Source organism: Adiantum capillus-veneris, chromosome 11 (genome assembly GCF_014529385.1).
Source record: "Adiantum capillus-veneris isolate H3 chromosome 11, ASM1452938v2, whole genome shotgun sequence".
Classification (NCBI taxonomy): domain Eukaryota; kingdom Viridiplantae; phylum Streptophyta; class Polypodiopsida; order Polypodiales; family Pteridaceae; genus Adiantum; species Adiantum capillus-veneris.
This window is the reverse complement of record NC_140941.1, coordinates 94,866,638-94,880,264: the sequence shown is the minus strand read 5'-3', so window position 1 is coordinate 94,880,264 and position 13,627 is coordinate 94,866,638. Positions and strand designations below refer to the sequence as shown.

The 13,627-nt window shown below is 43.8% G+C and overlaps 1 protein-coding gene across 2 annotated transcripts in view; it reads right to left on the bottom strand.

The window, feature by feature from the left end:
* LOC147447676 (AP-5 complex subunit zeta-1) overlaps nucleotides 1-10,080 on the bottom strand; it is an 84,546-nt gene extending 74,466 nt beyond the window's left edge. Inside the window, exons 1-2 of one of the 2 annotated variants that reach the window (XM_086523404.1) lie at nucleotides 9,859-10,080; nucleotides 9,149-9,283 (exon numbers count right to left, since the gene is read on the bottom strand). In XM_086523404.1, coding sequence (XP_086379530.1) covers nucleotides 9,149-9,283; nucleotides 9,859-9,978 — 255 coding nt within the window. In that variant the 5' untranslated portion in view covers nucleotides 9,979-10,080. The remainder of the gene's footprint in view (nucleotides 1-9,148; nucleotides 9,284-9,858) is intronic. The other variant, XM_086523403.1, reaches the window with a different exon arrangement.
* Between the last annotated feature and the right edge of the window lie 3,547 nt (nucleotides 10,081-13,627).

The window sequence follows — 13,627 nt, the reverse complement described above, 5'->3', positions numbered from 1 at the left end:
TGGGATACTACCAGAGACAGATATGCCAGATTGGCCCTAGAGTCTCCACACAATTAGCTTTACAGGGGGACACCATGCTCGTATGCACAAATGTCATCATGGTTCCAGATACAGCGCTTCAGCATGGACAGCTTGCCTCCCTTCCAGTACTCCCTTGATGCACCATCGTTGTCTCTACCAGTACCTGACCCAATTGAACACCAAGAGGACATGGATAGAGCCGACACAAGAGTTGGGCACGAAGATGGCTTTCTATAGAGAGCATCTTCTTCAACTCACAAGGGATGGGTTTGTGATTCGTCCCAGCTATACGGACACATCTATCTTATGGGTTACAGTGTGCCATTGGTCAGATACGGACATCTTCACATGTAATGAAATTGGCCTATTTAATCTGAGAGTAGCGGAAATTAATGAGAATACTTTTGAGAAATGACTTTGTGAGCATAGCGGGTGAACATAATTGAAGATAGCAACATAATCATAGCAATTAGTTAACTTGGCATGAACAATACTTTTGCAAGAGAGAGAATTTAGAGAACATGACAACACTTGAGGACCGGATTTATGTGGAGCCGGTCCCCCCTCCAATAGGCATTTGTATTATGATTTCTCCCATTAAGAGAGACTTGTTACAATACAATCTTTGTGTTCCTTGTGACCTAGGTGATGCAATGAAGATGGAAAGCTTCATGCATCACAAACATAACATAAACTTGAAGAAAGCTTTAACTATCCCAAGCCTCAGTCCCAAGACCTCAAACACCTTCGAAGGTGGAGAGAGCTAGCAGGGAATGAGGGTAGGGAAGAGGAAGAAGAAACATTTCGTAGGAGAAAGAATTAGTTCCTCACTTATCATAACTCTTGTTGCTAGCATACATAATAGCATAGTAATGAAGAAGAAGGAGATGGCAAGCTTAAGCATTGAAGCATGGCTCTTGGTTGGATTTGCACTCTATAGCCAAGAGTGTTGGTGTAGGCTCTCAACCTCTACTTGCTTGGAGAAGGAGAGGGAGCTCTTGCACTTTGCATAGCACACAATGAGAGTGTTTGTGAGTGTGAGTGGGTGAGTATACCTTGCAAGCAACCCCCCTCCTTGCTAGGTCAACCCCCTCTTCTAGCTCATCATTGAAGCTCATTGGCTCGTGCCAAGCCTAGCCAATCACAAGCTTGGGCCATTTCTAGCAATAGGTGTAGTCTTGGGACAAGTGTCCCCCTTTCCCCTTAGAGAGAGAGAGAGGACTTGATAAATGCAAAAACAATTAGATAATTGTTGTAAATTATCATTGGATCCCTTTTAATCCTAGCCAATAGGGTTCAAGCACCTCATGGAGGTAACATGGATAGGGGCTTGCCATGTGTCCCTGCTGCCTCTTTAAGCTTGGGATTTCCTTGAGAGTGTGTGTTCTCTTTCTAACCCCTAAGAAAAGGGCTCGCCCCCCCTCTTTGTAGGGATCTTTTTGACCTTGGGTGCTCAAGCACCTTAGTCATCAAGCATGACTAAGCACTTAGACTAGGGGTGTTCCCACAAGCATCTCAGGCAAGCATGTCAAAGCACCTCAAGCACCTTAATCATTCAGCAGGTCAAGCACCTCAAACACCTTAATCATGCAATAGGTCAAGTACCTCAAGCACCTTAATCAAGCACCTCAAGCAGGACAAGCACCTCGAGCTTGGGCCGAGTTCCCACCTCAAGCTCAAACCTAGCTTGACTATGGTCCCAGATCTAAGGACTTTCACACATTATTGGAGGTCTTCAATGAAGCTAACCCTAAGGTCTTATGCTCCATTGTTTAACCTTGCTCTTTGATAGACCATCTCTCATTTGGGCTCCTTTACCATTGGCCCCGTGTTGAGATAGATCTATAAGCACATGTCTATATCTTATCCCTTGTTTCCGTTTTTTCTCCCACATTAAGTGATCAATTTAATATGAGAAAATCATTTGGGTTGGTTAGATATTAGATATTAGATTTTATGACATCACACCAACTTGAGATTGAGATAGGTAGATTCAGAGGGACACCAGTAGCTAGCAGGATATGCCGCCTATGCCATACAAAGCCAGAGACGGAGACACATAATATATGTCAGTGCATAGTGTATTACGAGATACGGGGTCGCTTCCACCGTCTATTCAGAGAAGGCTTCGGACCCTTCTCAAGAGTCATGAGCTATCAGGACCAGAGATGTATTGGCTTGAATCTACTTGAGTTACACAGAAATAGAGATAGTTTACTGAGGAGACCTGGAGAGAGACAATCCAAGAGACAGATTACTGATTTCTTCTGATAGAGGAGCAGCCACCACTGCAAAGCTCAACTCATACTCACACCTACGGTACTCTCATTGATCGAGCATTGGAACTAGGGAGATCGAGACGCCCACAACTGAGGAGAGAAGCTTCACAGCATCGACGGAGACTACAATAGAGGATTCGAGCCATACTATCTCGACATCCAAAGTACAGATGAGGATGGATCCATCACCCACTATATCTTTCTCTTGTATTGCTCACAAGTTTCTGTTAGGTGCAACAGAATGAATGTTGTATTTTCTCAAGATTAGTGATCTTTATTGCTCAAGGTTCCTTTTAGTTCTTAGGGAAAGAGAGAGCTTTCCGTCTTGTGGAGAGTGCTATGATCACGAACAAAGTGAGTGGATTGTGCGTGCAAGTGAATGAGACTGAGAGAAGGAGAGAGAAGAGATACGACACCCGAGAGGTTGTAAAACCCTCCTCCGAAGGCCCCACTCTCGTCGGCGAAAGTGGTCTACTTTGATTGCACAAAGGTGTACAATGCGTATGCAATGGACTGATGCAATGGGACTATGCCGATGACGACGACGGTGGTGACGACGACGACTTGATGGCTGAAATCTGAGATCTTCTAATCGCTGAATTTCGGGACTGTTTCAGTGGCTGAAAATGACTGTTTTGGCTGCGTTTTTATGGCTGAAAATGGGGGAACATCTGCAACCATTCGGGGGCTGATCTGCTACGGTACCATAGGCTGAAAACGCTATGTGTTTGCTGCAGATTTCGGCTGAATATCAAAAACGCTGGCTGATATTAACTCTTGCCAAAAACGCCAGGCAGATCTGGATCAAAGAACCAAAAACGCTGGGCCTTCGGCTGAAATCGCTGAGCTTTGGCAGGGGTTGTCTAGCGTTATTAAAAGCCTGCTGCTGCTGGTAACTGGGGGAAAACGCCAAGCACTTGGGAATGATGGCGATGGCTATTGATGGTGAAAACGCCAGGGATGAGGGAGGTATGGTGATGGGGGGTCCTTGGGGGGGGGGGGGGTAACTGCTGAGAAGTTGCCTGTTGAGCGGGGAGCTCCTATTGCCTCTTCTGCCAGAAAGTGCTAACTTGGGTTTGCTTAGATATTAACTTAGCAAAATTGCCCTACCTACTTTTGTTGGAAAGTCACTTAAAAATAATAAGTGAAAATCCCAATAAATAGGAAAATAGGCTAAATGCACTGGAAAATTCCCCTAACTGATGCTAATGGATTCTGATGGGAATTCCGATGATCATACTGTGTGCAACCGGAGGATATGCATCTATGCTAAGTGACTGGGCATGCACGGTCTACGAATAGACTCACAAAAGTGCCAGATCACTGCTAATCTAACTGACTTGGCTGACGGGAACCCTGCTATGGTGTAGCTTGTCCACGGACACGGACACATAGGGTTTGGATGTCACGTGACATCTCCTCCTTTTCAAAGTGAGGTACTGGTACCGAACTGTATGGCGTCGAGGGAGATCGCCAACAGCATCCGGAATCCTGGAAGAGACTCTTCGCCGGCCCACTCTGATGTGTGGGTCGTGCGGTACTTGAACTTCATAAAGGTCTGCAACGCTTGCTTCCTTGGGCCGCGCCGAAAGCAAAACAAAATCTTCTGAATCTCCTTTGTTGCTTCAACTTCGTCTAGAGTCCTGCTTCTTTCGTCTTCAAGAATCTCCATGGCTGAAAATTCTTGAAACCATCTCCAACATAAAACCATGAACATACCCATTCCATGTAAAGTGAAGGAAAAAAATCGTGTCGGCTCTAAAGACTGTGTATGCAATGTAGATGAACATAGAGACGGAGTGACAACCCATTCATCAAACACATGCAAACAATAAGGTCGAATCTTTTCTGTTTGATCAAAATCAATCAACTGTGGCAAATCACAATGGAAATGCCCATGCTTGGTGCTCATACAATCATGTGCTCGTTCGGAAACTGTGTCATGCCAAGGAAGGAACATAGAATGTGAGTTCTTGACATACAGACTTTTCAACTTTTCATGAACAATCCGCATACATTCGAGCTCATCCATGAGAGAAACGTGCTCAACATGCAATATGTCATGCCTAGTAAAAGGGATCACATAACGATGCTGACTAAAATACAGCAAATCGTCACGAATGAAACACTCGAACAATGCGTGCGTATCAATCATGCAAACACACAATACTTCCTGTGATGGTTCTTTGGACCAAGGCTCGAGAGCCAAGATCGGTTCGTCCTGAATGATCGAATCGTCCTGTGGGGGTTCTTTGGACCTCGACTCGAAAGCAAAGATCGATTCTTTGTGATTGATCGATTCTACAACGAGGTTAGCTTTGCTAGAAAAAGCATCCACTAACACATCATCCTTGTGAACAATCACATCATCTTCATGCAACTCATCATGCTTGTGAGAAATCACATCTTGATCATGCAAATCATCCTGCAAATCATTGTCATTCAAATCATCATCATGCTTCTCATAATCATGCAAATTCTATGTGTCATGCTTTGGAGAAGAAGAGACTGAGAGAGTCTCCTTTCCCCAAATCTCTTGCATCTGTGCCTGAACTTGAGAATAGAGTCGCCAGAACTCTTTGTTTTGTCGATCGCTTTGTTCTTGTATTGCTTTTCTTTCTGCTTTGTCTTCTGCGTGTTTGCGATCCATTTCTGCTTTTCTTTCTGCGTGTCTGCGTTCCATTTCTTCTTTTCTTTCTTTGCATTCACGATCAAATTCTGCCATTCATTCTGCATTTCTTGCTTAGCGTTCTAACTTCCTTTCCATAAACATCTGGTTCAAAGCCTCCATAGGAGTTAGTGCAATCCTTGACGTAGATGGGAAAGGGGGAGGGTCGGAAAAACCTCATGGTGAGGAAAATTCTTCTTCGCCTCTCTCATGCTCATCACTTCCAAGCGAAGTATCCATTCAGCTTCGAGTGATGACCATTCTGCAATCGTGGGTTCTTGTGGGTTCTTGTGTTCTTAAGTTAACGAGGAACTTGGGTTCTTGAGGGTCTTGAGGTTCTTGAGGTCCTTGATTCGTGAGAATCCTGGGTTCTTGAGGTTCTTGGGGTTCTTGAGGTTTTCTTTCGCTTGCAAATCGCGTTGGAGAAGGATCTTCTCTTCACCCGAGTTCTACTCCTTTCTGCGTGCGCACCCCTTGGCGGCCTTGCGCTCACACCAAGATTGCTTTTCCCACCTCACGTCGATTGGCCGGCCGCTAAGTGCACGGTCCGCTCTCAATGAGTGAAAAGAGACACAAGGGGAGGCTGGACAAGCCCTTCTTTCTTGGGATTCCTGTCACTCTTCAACAAAACACGATTAGGAATCGCCACGCCCAAGTAACCTTGGGTTCGTGCGATCGCAACAAGCAAAAAAAAATTCTTGTGGTTCTTGTGGTTCTTTCCTTGAGTAATGCAAAACACTTCCAAAGCTCTGATACCAATGTTAGGTGCAACGGAATGAATGTTGTATTTTCTCAAGATTAGTGATCTTTATTGCTCAAGGTTCCTTTTAGTTCTTAGGGAAAGAGAGAGCTTTCCGTCTTGTGGAGAGTGCTATGATCACGAACAAAGTGAGTGGATTGTGCGTGCAAGTGAATGAGACTGAGAGAAGGAGAGAGAAGAGATACAACACCCGAGAGGTTGTAAAACCCTCCTCCGAAGGCCCCACTCTCGTCGGCGAAAGTGGTCTACTTTGATTGCACAAAGGTATACAATGCGTATGCAATGGACTGATGCAATGGGACTATGCCGATGACGACGACGGTGGTGACGACGACGACTTGATGGCTGAAATCTGAGATCTTCTAATCGCTGAATTTCGGGACTGTTTCAGTGGCTGAAAATGACTGTTTTGGCTGCGTTTTTATGGCTGAAAATGGGGGAACATCTGCAAACCATTCGAGGGCTGATCTGCTACGGTACCATAAGCTGAAAATGCTATGTGTTTGCTGCAGATTTCGGCTGAATATCAAAAACGCTGGCTGATATTAACTCTTGCCAAAAACGCCAGGCAGATCTGGATCAAAGAACCAAAAACGCTGGGCCTTCGGCTGAAATCGCTGAGCTTTGGCAGGGGTTGTCTAGCGTTATTAAAAGCCTGCTGCTGCTGGTAACTGGGGGAAAACGCCAAGCACTTGGGAATGATGGCGATGGCTATTGATGGTGAAAACGCCAGGGATGAGGGAGGTATGGTGATGGGGGGTCCTTGGGGGGGGGGGGGGGGGGGGGGGGGGGGGGGGGTTGAGCGGGGAGCTCCTATTGCCTCTTCTGCCAGAAAGTGCTAACTTGGGTTTGCTTAGATATTAACTTAGCAAAATTGCCCTACCTACTTTTGTTGGAAAGTCACTTAAAAATAATAAGTGAAAATCCCAATAAATAGGAAAATAGGCTAAATGCACTGGAAAATTCCCCTAACTGATGCTAATGGATTCTGATGGGAATTCCGATGATCATACTGTGTGCAACCAGAGGATATGCATCTATGCTAAGTGACTGGGCATGCACGGTCTACGAATAGACTCACAAAAGTGCCAGATCACTGCTAATCTAACTGACTTGGCTGACGGGAACCCGCTATGGTGTAGCTTGTCCACGAACACATAGGGTTGGGATGTGTCACGTGACAGTTGCTGACGTGTCAAGTCACTGAAGAACGGAGCCGCCTTACTGATCCCGAGCGAGGAGCCTAAAACCTAAGAGAAGCAACAGAGGCAGCAACAAATGAAGTTCCACACACAGAAGCATAAAAAACTGATGACGTGGCAGCCAATGCGGATCTTCGGATTTTGCGATGACTGATGACGTGGCAACCTATGCAAATTTTTGCGTTGACTGATGACGTGGCAACTTGTACGGATTTCCATGATTCACGTTGGCAGCTTTTGAGCACCTGCTTATTCTTTTGAGTTTACTACTTTTCATGTAACTGCTTTTGAGGCCAAGGGCCTTTTAATATATACAAAGGGTTCATTCTCTGGCACGCTTCAGTGTGAAGGTGTGGGGATTGGAGTACCGGCATTGTACCCAGTTGAAGCAATATAAAGAAATGCCGAAAGGGGCGCCAACGTTTGGGGCCAATACTCTCTGGGACGGAACTGCGCCACTCCCCGTGTCGTCTCTCTCTTTCAGTTTCAGTTGTTATTGAAGTGCTAAAAGTTTGTTCAATCTGTTCTTTTCTATTGACACATGGTGTCCGTCTTGTGACAGTGGTATCAGAGCTTCAGGCGTGTGCTTTTCTGAAAGCATACCGGTCCCACCAAAGAGCAGACAAAGCAAACTGGCGCTTCCAAAGTCTACTGGACTTTTATTTGAAGTATCTTCGGGTCCCGAGCCCGGAATTATTAGCCACTCCACCCTTACTTCATTGCGCATCGGGCACGCTCCCGTCTTCATTGCTCTGTCTTTCAGGGCATAAGGCCTTAAAGATCACATGAAGAGAGGGATCAAATTATTTTTTTCGAGCTGCCGGTTTTCTCAGAGGCAATGCCATGCAATTGTGGATGTCTATAGCTACCAGGCCGCACACTCCAAGGACTTGGCAAGCTTTCAGGGAAATTTTTGCCTGAAGTTATATGGTTTCTGGCAGCTTCTGGCAGAGTAGGGTATCCTGAAATGCTTGCCACGCAAACCCTAGCAGAATACGACTTCAAACTTTTGGACACCTCACAATAGGTGTCTCTTCTCGAGTTCATAACCTTGGAGGTCCAGTGTGATTGCTATGCTTGGGACTACCATCGCCCCAAAAGGAACATTGTCTGTCCAAGAGATGATGGACAATGCTATGGTCGGCTAGGACCTAATGGAAGGAATCTAACCCTAATTTTTGGTGCACGTTTCAGGATGGAAAGTCAATCAACTTTTCGAGCTAAGCTGATGTCGAGATTGCTTTTTAAGTTTGAATTTTGTTCGAGAATTTGTTTGAGAACTTGTTTGGTAATCTTGTTTGGAATCTGTTTGAAATGGATGGTATTTGTTTAGAACCTGGCTTGGTGCCGATTTGAACTGTTTGATTTTGGTTTGAATATTGGTTTCAATGCTTCATGATTTACTCCCGGGTGGAGTAATGAGAAATGATGTTTGAAAATGCTTGTTCATACTCATGGCCCGGACCCTTGTGGTTATTTGCGGGGGGAGTATTAAGAAGTCTGAGCAGTGGTTACTCTCGGTGACACAAACTATTGATGACATGGCAGGCCCCTAGATACACACTCCTTGCGGCAAGACATGCCACGTGGCAGCATGCCCGAAAAATGCGCCGCAAAACGCGCTGACAGGCTGACGTGGCAATGCCGTACAATTCTCCGCAAAACACGCTGAGTTGATGACATGGCAGCCCGTACAATTTGCGAAAATTACGCTGGCTGATTTTTAACCTTTTAAAGACATTAATATATCATTTCATTTCATCATCTCTCTCTCTCTCTCTCTCTCTCTCTCTCTCTCTCTCTCTCTCTCTCTCTCTCTCTCTCTCTCTCTCTTCGAGTTCAATTGTTGCAGTTTCTTTTCGTGTGATGCTATTGATTTTCTCGCTTGGGTGTCCTAGCCTATAACATTGACTTTCCTACTTTTGTGCATTAGTTTTTAATGGCAGTTGCCTTTTGGTGCTTTTGCACTTGTAAAAATCCTTCCATTTTAATAACTCTCTTTTAATGATTGCGCACAATGTTTAGTATGCTAAGGCCTTCCTTGGTACACAAACCCTTTTTCCAATTTTCACCAGTTGTTTACAAGAACATTATAGCTAGAGAATAAATTAAACCAGAAAACTTTTATTGACTAATGATAATCTTTCCCTCTAAAGCATACACCTTGTGAAAATAACTATTCATGCACACACACAAAGCTAATAACCTTGCAACATACCAGCATCAGAAGACAAGTGCTCGATCGATATTGGGATATTGATGCTGAACAACGTTGAAAAAGCTTGCTCATGGGTGTGTTAATAGTACCAACCAGGTCAATGTGACCCTCGCACATGGCATGAAGTTGCTTAATCTGTAAAGTGAGACACACAATTAAACAGGAGCTAAACCAAACTATGTTGTCAATTCCCTATACGTTGCAACCAACACACGTGCACACACACACACACACAAACACAAACACTCTTAAACACATACGGACACATGAGTGGTTGTACATATATTCATAATTACACACATACCTATGTGTGTATACAATACGCAATATGCATAGGCATAGCTATAACATATACATGTATTGTACATACACACGTAGATGTATCGTATTGCATGTATGTATGTGTATTTGTGAGGGTATTAAATCTCATCATGAAAAGAATCATACAAAGTCTCTTGCTTGTCTGTGTAATGTCATCACTGAAATGTTTTGTTTATAAAAGAATGATTGAAGAGTCATTTCTATAGTGCTCAAGGCGTTTCAATTCCCTCTTTGTAGCATTAGGGCAAAGAGTTCCTACCAATTTTAAAGCTTCTGTGCATTTTGTGCGTGTATGGGATATATGTATGTATTTGTGTGTACATTCCTGTGTATGTGTCACAGCAGCAAATTCAAGACTGGGAAAGTCAGTCTCACTTTTACATGCTTACCGAATCTAGAATTGCAGTTTCCTGCGTGGCATCAGAAGAAGCGGAGGTGTCCCGAGCACTTTGAGCGAGCAAGCGAACATGGTATGCAAAATCGCGATCCTCTGCTTTTTTCGACGCCATCGTGCAATCTACAGAATATAGAATGCTGTCATGAATTTTCCTCCTCCCTCGCGCGCGCGAGAGATATTACTAACTAGTCTTGCTTAGTGGGCGTTGCTATAAAACGTCTATAGAACATATTATGGCATACGCAGATTGACATCAAGCATCTATGAGAAAAGAAGTGTGTATCTATAAATATAAAGATACGATGATTGAGATTGAGCATGTACTAGTGAGGAAAAAGTGTAGCTAAATTAAACTTAACGAAACATTAAACAAACATGATTTTGATAGATCTCGTCTCGGAGAGACCAGGACATATATAGTGTGGCATCAATTATTTAGGACTAAAGTAAAGATGTACAAGGTGCACTCACTATTGTAGTACATTACATGCATCGGCTAGCAATCGTATGCAAAGACTTGCATCTTTAATTAATATGTACATATGTCGATCGACATTGAATGTATAGTTCTAAAGAAAACATACATGTAAATGTAACTAAAGGAAGCAACGTGCAAAATCTAAAACAAGCAAGTGGATAAAGCATCAATGAACTGCAATAAGAAATAAAGTATTTTACTGACTTGTAATGATGTATAGGTACGTTTCGATTGTCCAAATTGCAGGCCAATATTTGAGTGAAGCTACAAAAAACCAATGTGAATAGTTAAACATTTCGCCTTACAATGAAGTGTCATACATTGAAAATACAAAGTATACACTGCACGTCATGCATAAGTGCCATACAAAAGTATGGTGGAGAGTTGGCACTGTGGTCTCTCCAAAAATTATAAGAAACGGAAGCCGTGCCCTGCCCCGTAGCATTTATGTGTTGCACCAAGCAAACGTATAGCCATGGAGAATTGAATGCAGATAACGAACCTTGCAGTGTTGTTGAGTTGGAGACGTGCTTGTGCAATTGAAATGTCCACTGTTGTGAGTATATGTCGTCTCTGTCAAACACAAAACACACGTTAAGACCGACGTTGCATCAGTTTACATGAAAGAAGTTTGTAACATCCAGTTGGTGAGCGCAAGTAAATTTGATGACAAAAAGAATCCAATGGACAGTAAATGTGAAGCTCAATGGACGACCTGGAAAGGAGAAATACCCAAGTGGTAGAAAACATCGTCATCTTTCAAACACAAAATTTAAAAATCAAGATTTGCATAATTATATCATAATGAACGGATAATAAGACTCTAATAGTGTGATTAAAAGCGGTCGTGTCAAAATAAGAGTGAAGGATACGAAAAAGAAGATGGAAGAGAAGCTTTGGGCATACACACTCACCAATGTACTCCATAAATATGTGAATAATGCAGACATGTCCCAGAGCCAACTGCAACCATCCTGTTCTGCGAGTTTTGTAGCTTCATGGTCCTTGCTTCTCATCCGCTATAATAGTGTGCTCCAAGAGATGACATTTTAGACAACATTTTGTTTCAGTAGCCCTTGACTAACAATATTATCATGAATTATATTGCCCATATGGGCGTTCTGCATAGTGCCACATGCCTTCACGATGCAAGAATAGGCGATTGCATCTAGATAAATGCCCTCACTTTGCATTCACTGAAAACAGGCCAAAGCTTTATGTCCCTACCCCTGTTGAGTATATCCTACAATCAGTGCGTTTCGAGAGACGACATTCTAGACAAAAAGCTCCTCTAGCACTTCCAAGTTGCTAGCATAGGTGATTGAAATGCACTCGCTTTGCATCTACTGAAAACAATCAAAGCCTTATCCCTGTTGTGCATATCCCTCAATCCCCCAATCAATGCATTCCAAGAGATGACATTCCGAAAGAGAAGCTCCTGTCGCAAGCTTTGTGCATTCTGAAGTACACCACATTTGGCATACATGTCGACCAAGGCAGTACCAAGCACTATGTTGTTTTGAAACAACCCTTGACTCAATATCATTATGAATATTTTGGCCCATATGAACATGTTGCATAGTGTCACATGCCTTCAAAGGTGATTGCATATGGAGAGATGTCTTTGCTTCTCATTCATTGCAATATTGTGCTCCAAGAGATGATGTTTCGGACAAGAAGCTTGTGAGGAAGCACAAATGCTTTCTAAAGTACACCACAATTGGCATACATGTTAACCAAGGTAGTGCCACACACAACATTTTTGTTTCAACTGCCCTTGAATAACAATATCATCATGAATTATCTTGCCCATATTGGCATTCTGCACAGTGCCACATGCCTGCAAATGCAAGCATTGGTGATTGCATCTGGGTAAATGCTCTCACATTGCATCCACTGAAAACAGCCCAAAGCTTTTTGTCCCTGCCCTTGTTGAGTATATCATGCAATCAGCATGTATCCTACTTCTAAGCATATGCTTTAAGTGAGCTGACCTCTTCGTATCCATGTTTGCTTGCATAGAAGATATTGTTGCTTTCTTGGTGCTGCTCTAAAACCGTACTGCCAATAAATTATATAGCTCTTTGAAAAGGTATCAACAATTGGCTATGAAAAGCGAGCATAGATTTGAAAAGCGAGCATAGAGGGGCTTCAATTGATCGTACGGCGCTGCCACTAATCTGACGTCAAAGAATTGGGCTACATGAATGAAGCTGCGTGCTCAGATATCTTATATGACCATATTGTCACATGCCTTCAAAGATGATTGCATCTAGAGAGACATGAGCTGATCTATTCGTCTCCATGTTTGCTTGCGTAGAAGAGATTGTTGCTTTCTTGGCGCTGCTCTGCTCCTTGATCTTTTCCTCTCTGAGTTATTGCTCCTTTGAAGCCCACATATCCCTGTGTGTGTGTGTGTGTGTGTGTGTGTGTGTGTGTGTGTGTGTGTGTGTGTGTGTGTGTGTGTGTGTGTGTGTGTGTGTGTGTGTGTGTGTGTGTGTGTGTGTGTGTGTGTGTGTGTGTGTGTGTTCGAGCTTCCTCATATCGCCTGGCTGCCTGGCAAATTTTTGAGCATGGGACCGGGTAGATGAATGTCAATCAAGGCATAGTGCATAGAGTTTAGGAGAGGCAGAGGGGCTCTGTGCAGGAGTTGGAAAAAAAGAGCAATTGCGAGCGCGTGATTAAAAAAAAGCCCACATATATGTGTGTGTGTGTGTTCGAGCTTCCTCATATCGCCTTGCTTCCTGGCGAATTTTCAAGCATGGGACCTGTAGGGTAGACGAATGTCAGTCAAGGCATTGTGCGCGGAGGGGCTCTGTTGTGCGTGCAGGAGTCGGGGGGGAAAAAAAGTAATTGCGAGCGCGTGATTAAGAAAAACCTTAAAAAAGATCCTTGGGAGCTGCTTGCCATGCGATTCGGATCAAAGCCAATGGCTGAGATCACGCCAAGCGGCCTCTTCTTGCATCAAGAATTCGAAAAAGTATCTTAGGCTCACCAAGTAAAAACAGAGTGTGTGTGTGTGTGGGGGGGGGGGGGGGGGGGGGGGGGGGGGGTCTCAGATACTGGAGCACTTCTAGTCTACTTCTTTTCAGAAAAAGGGCCTGCGTTTGCTTGCGATGGATAAATTATGTACTCCGAAGCGTTGTGGTGGTTTGGATATTCTGCATCTGGGTTCTCATGTTATAGCAAGAAAGCCACATTGTTGTTGGTGTTGGTTGAGCAAAAGCAGCCTTGGACGTAAATGTTTACGTTTTTGTGCTCTCATGCGGTTTCTACACCGGCT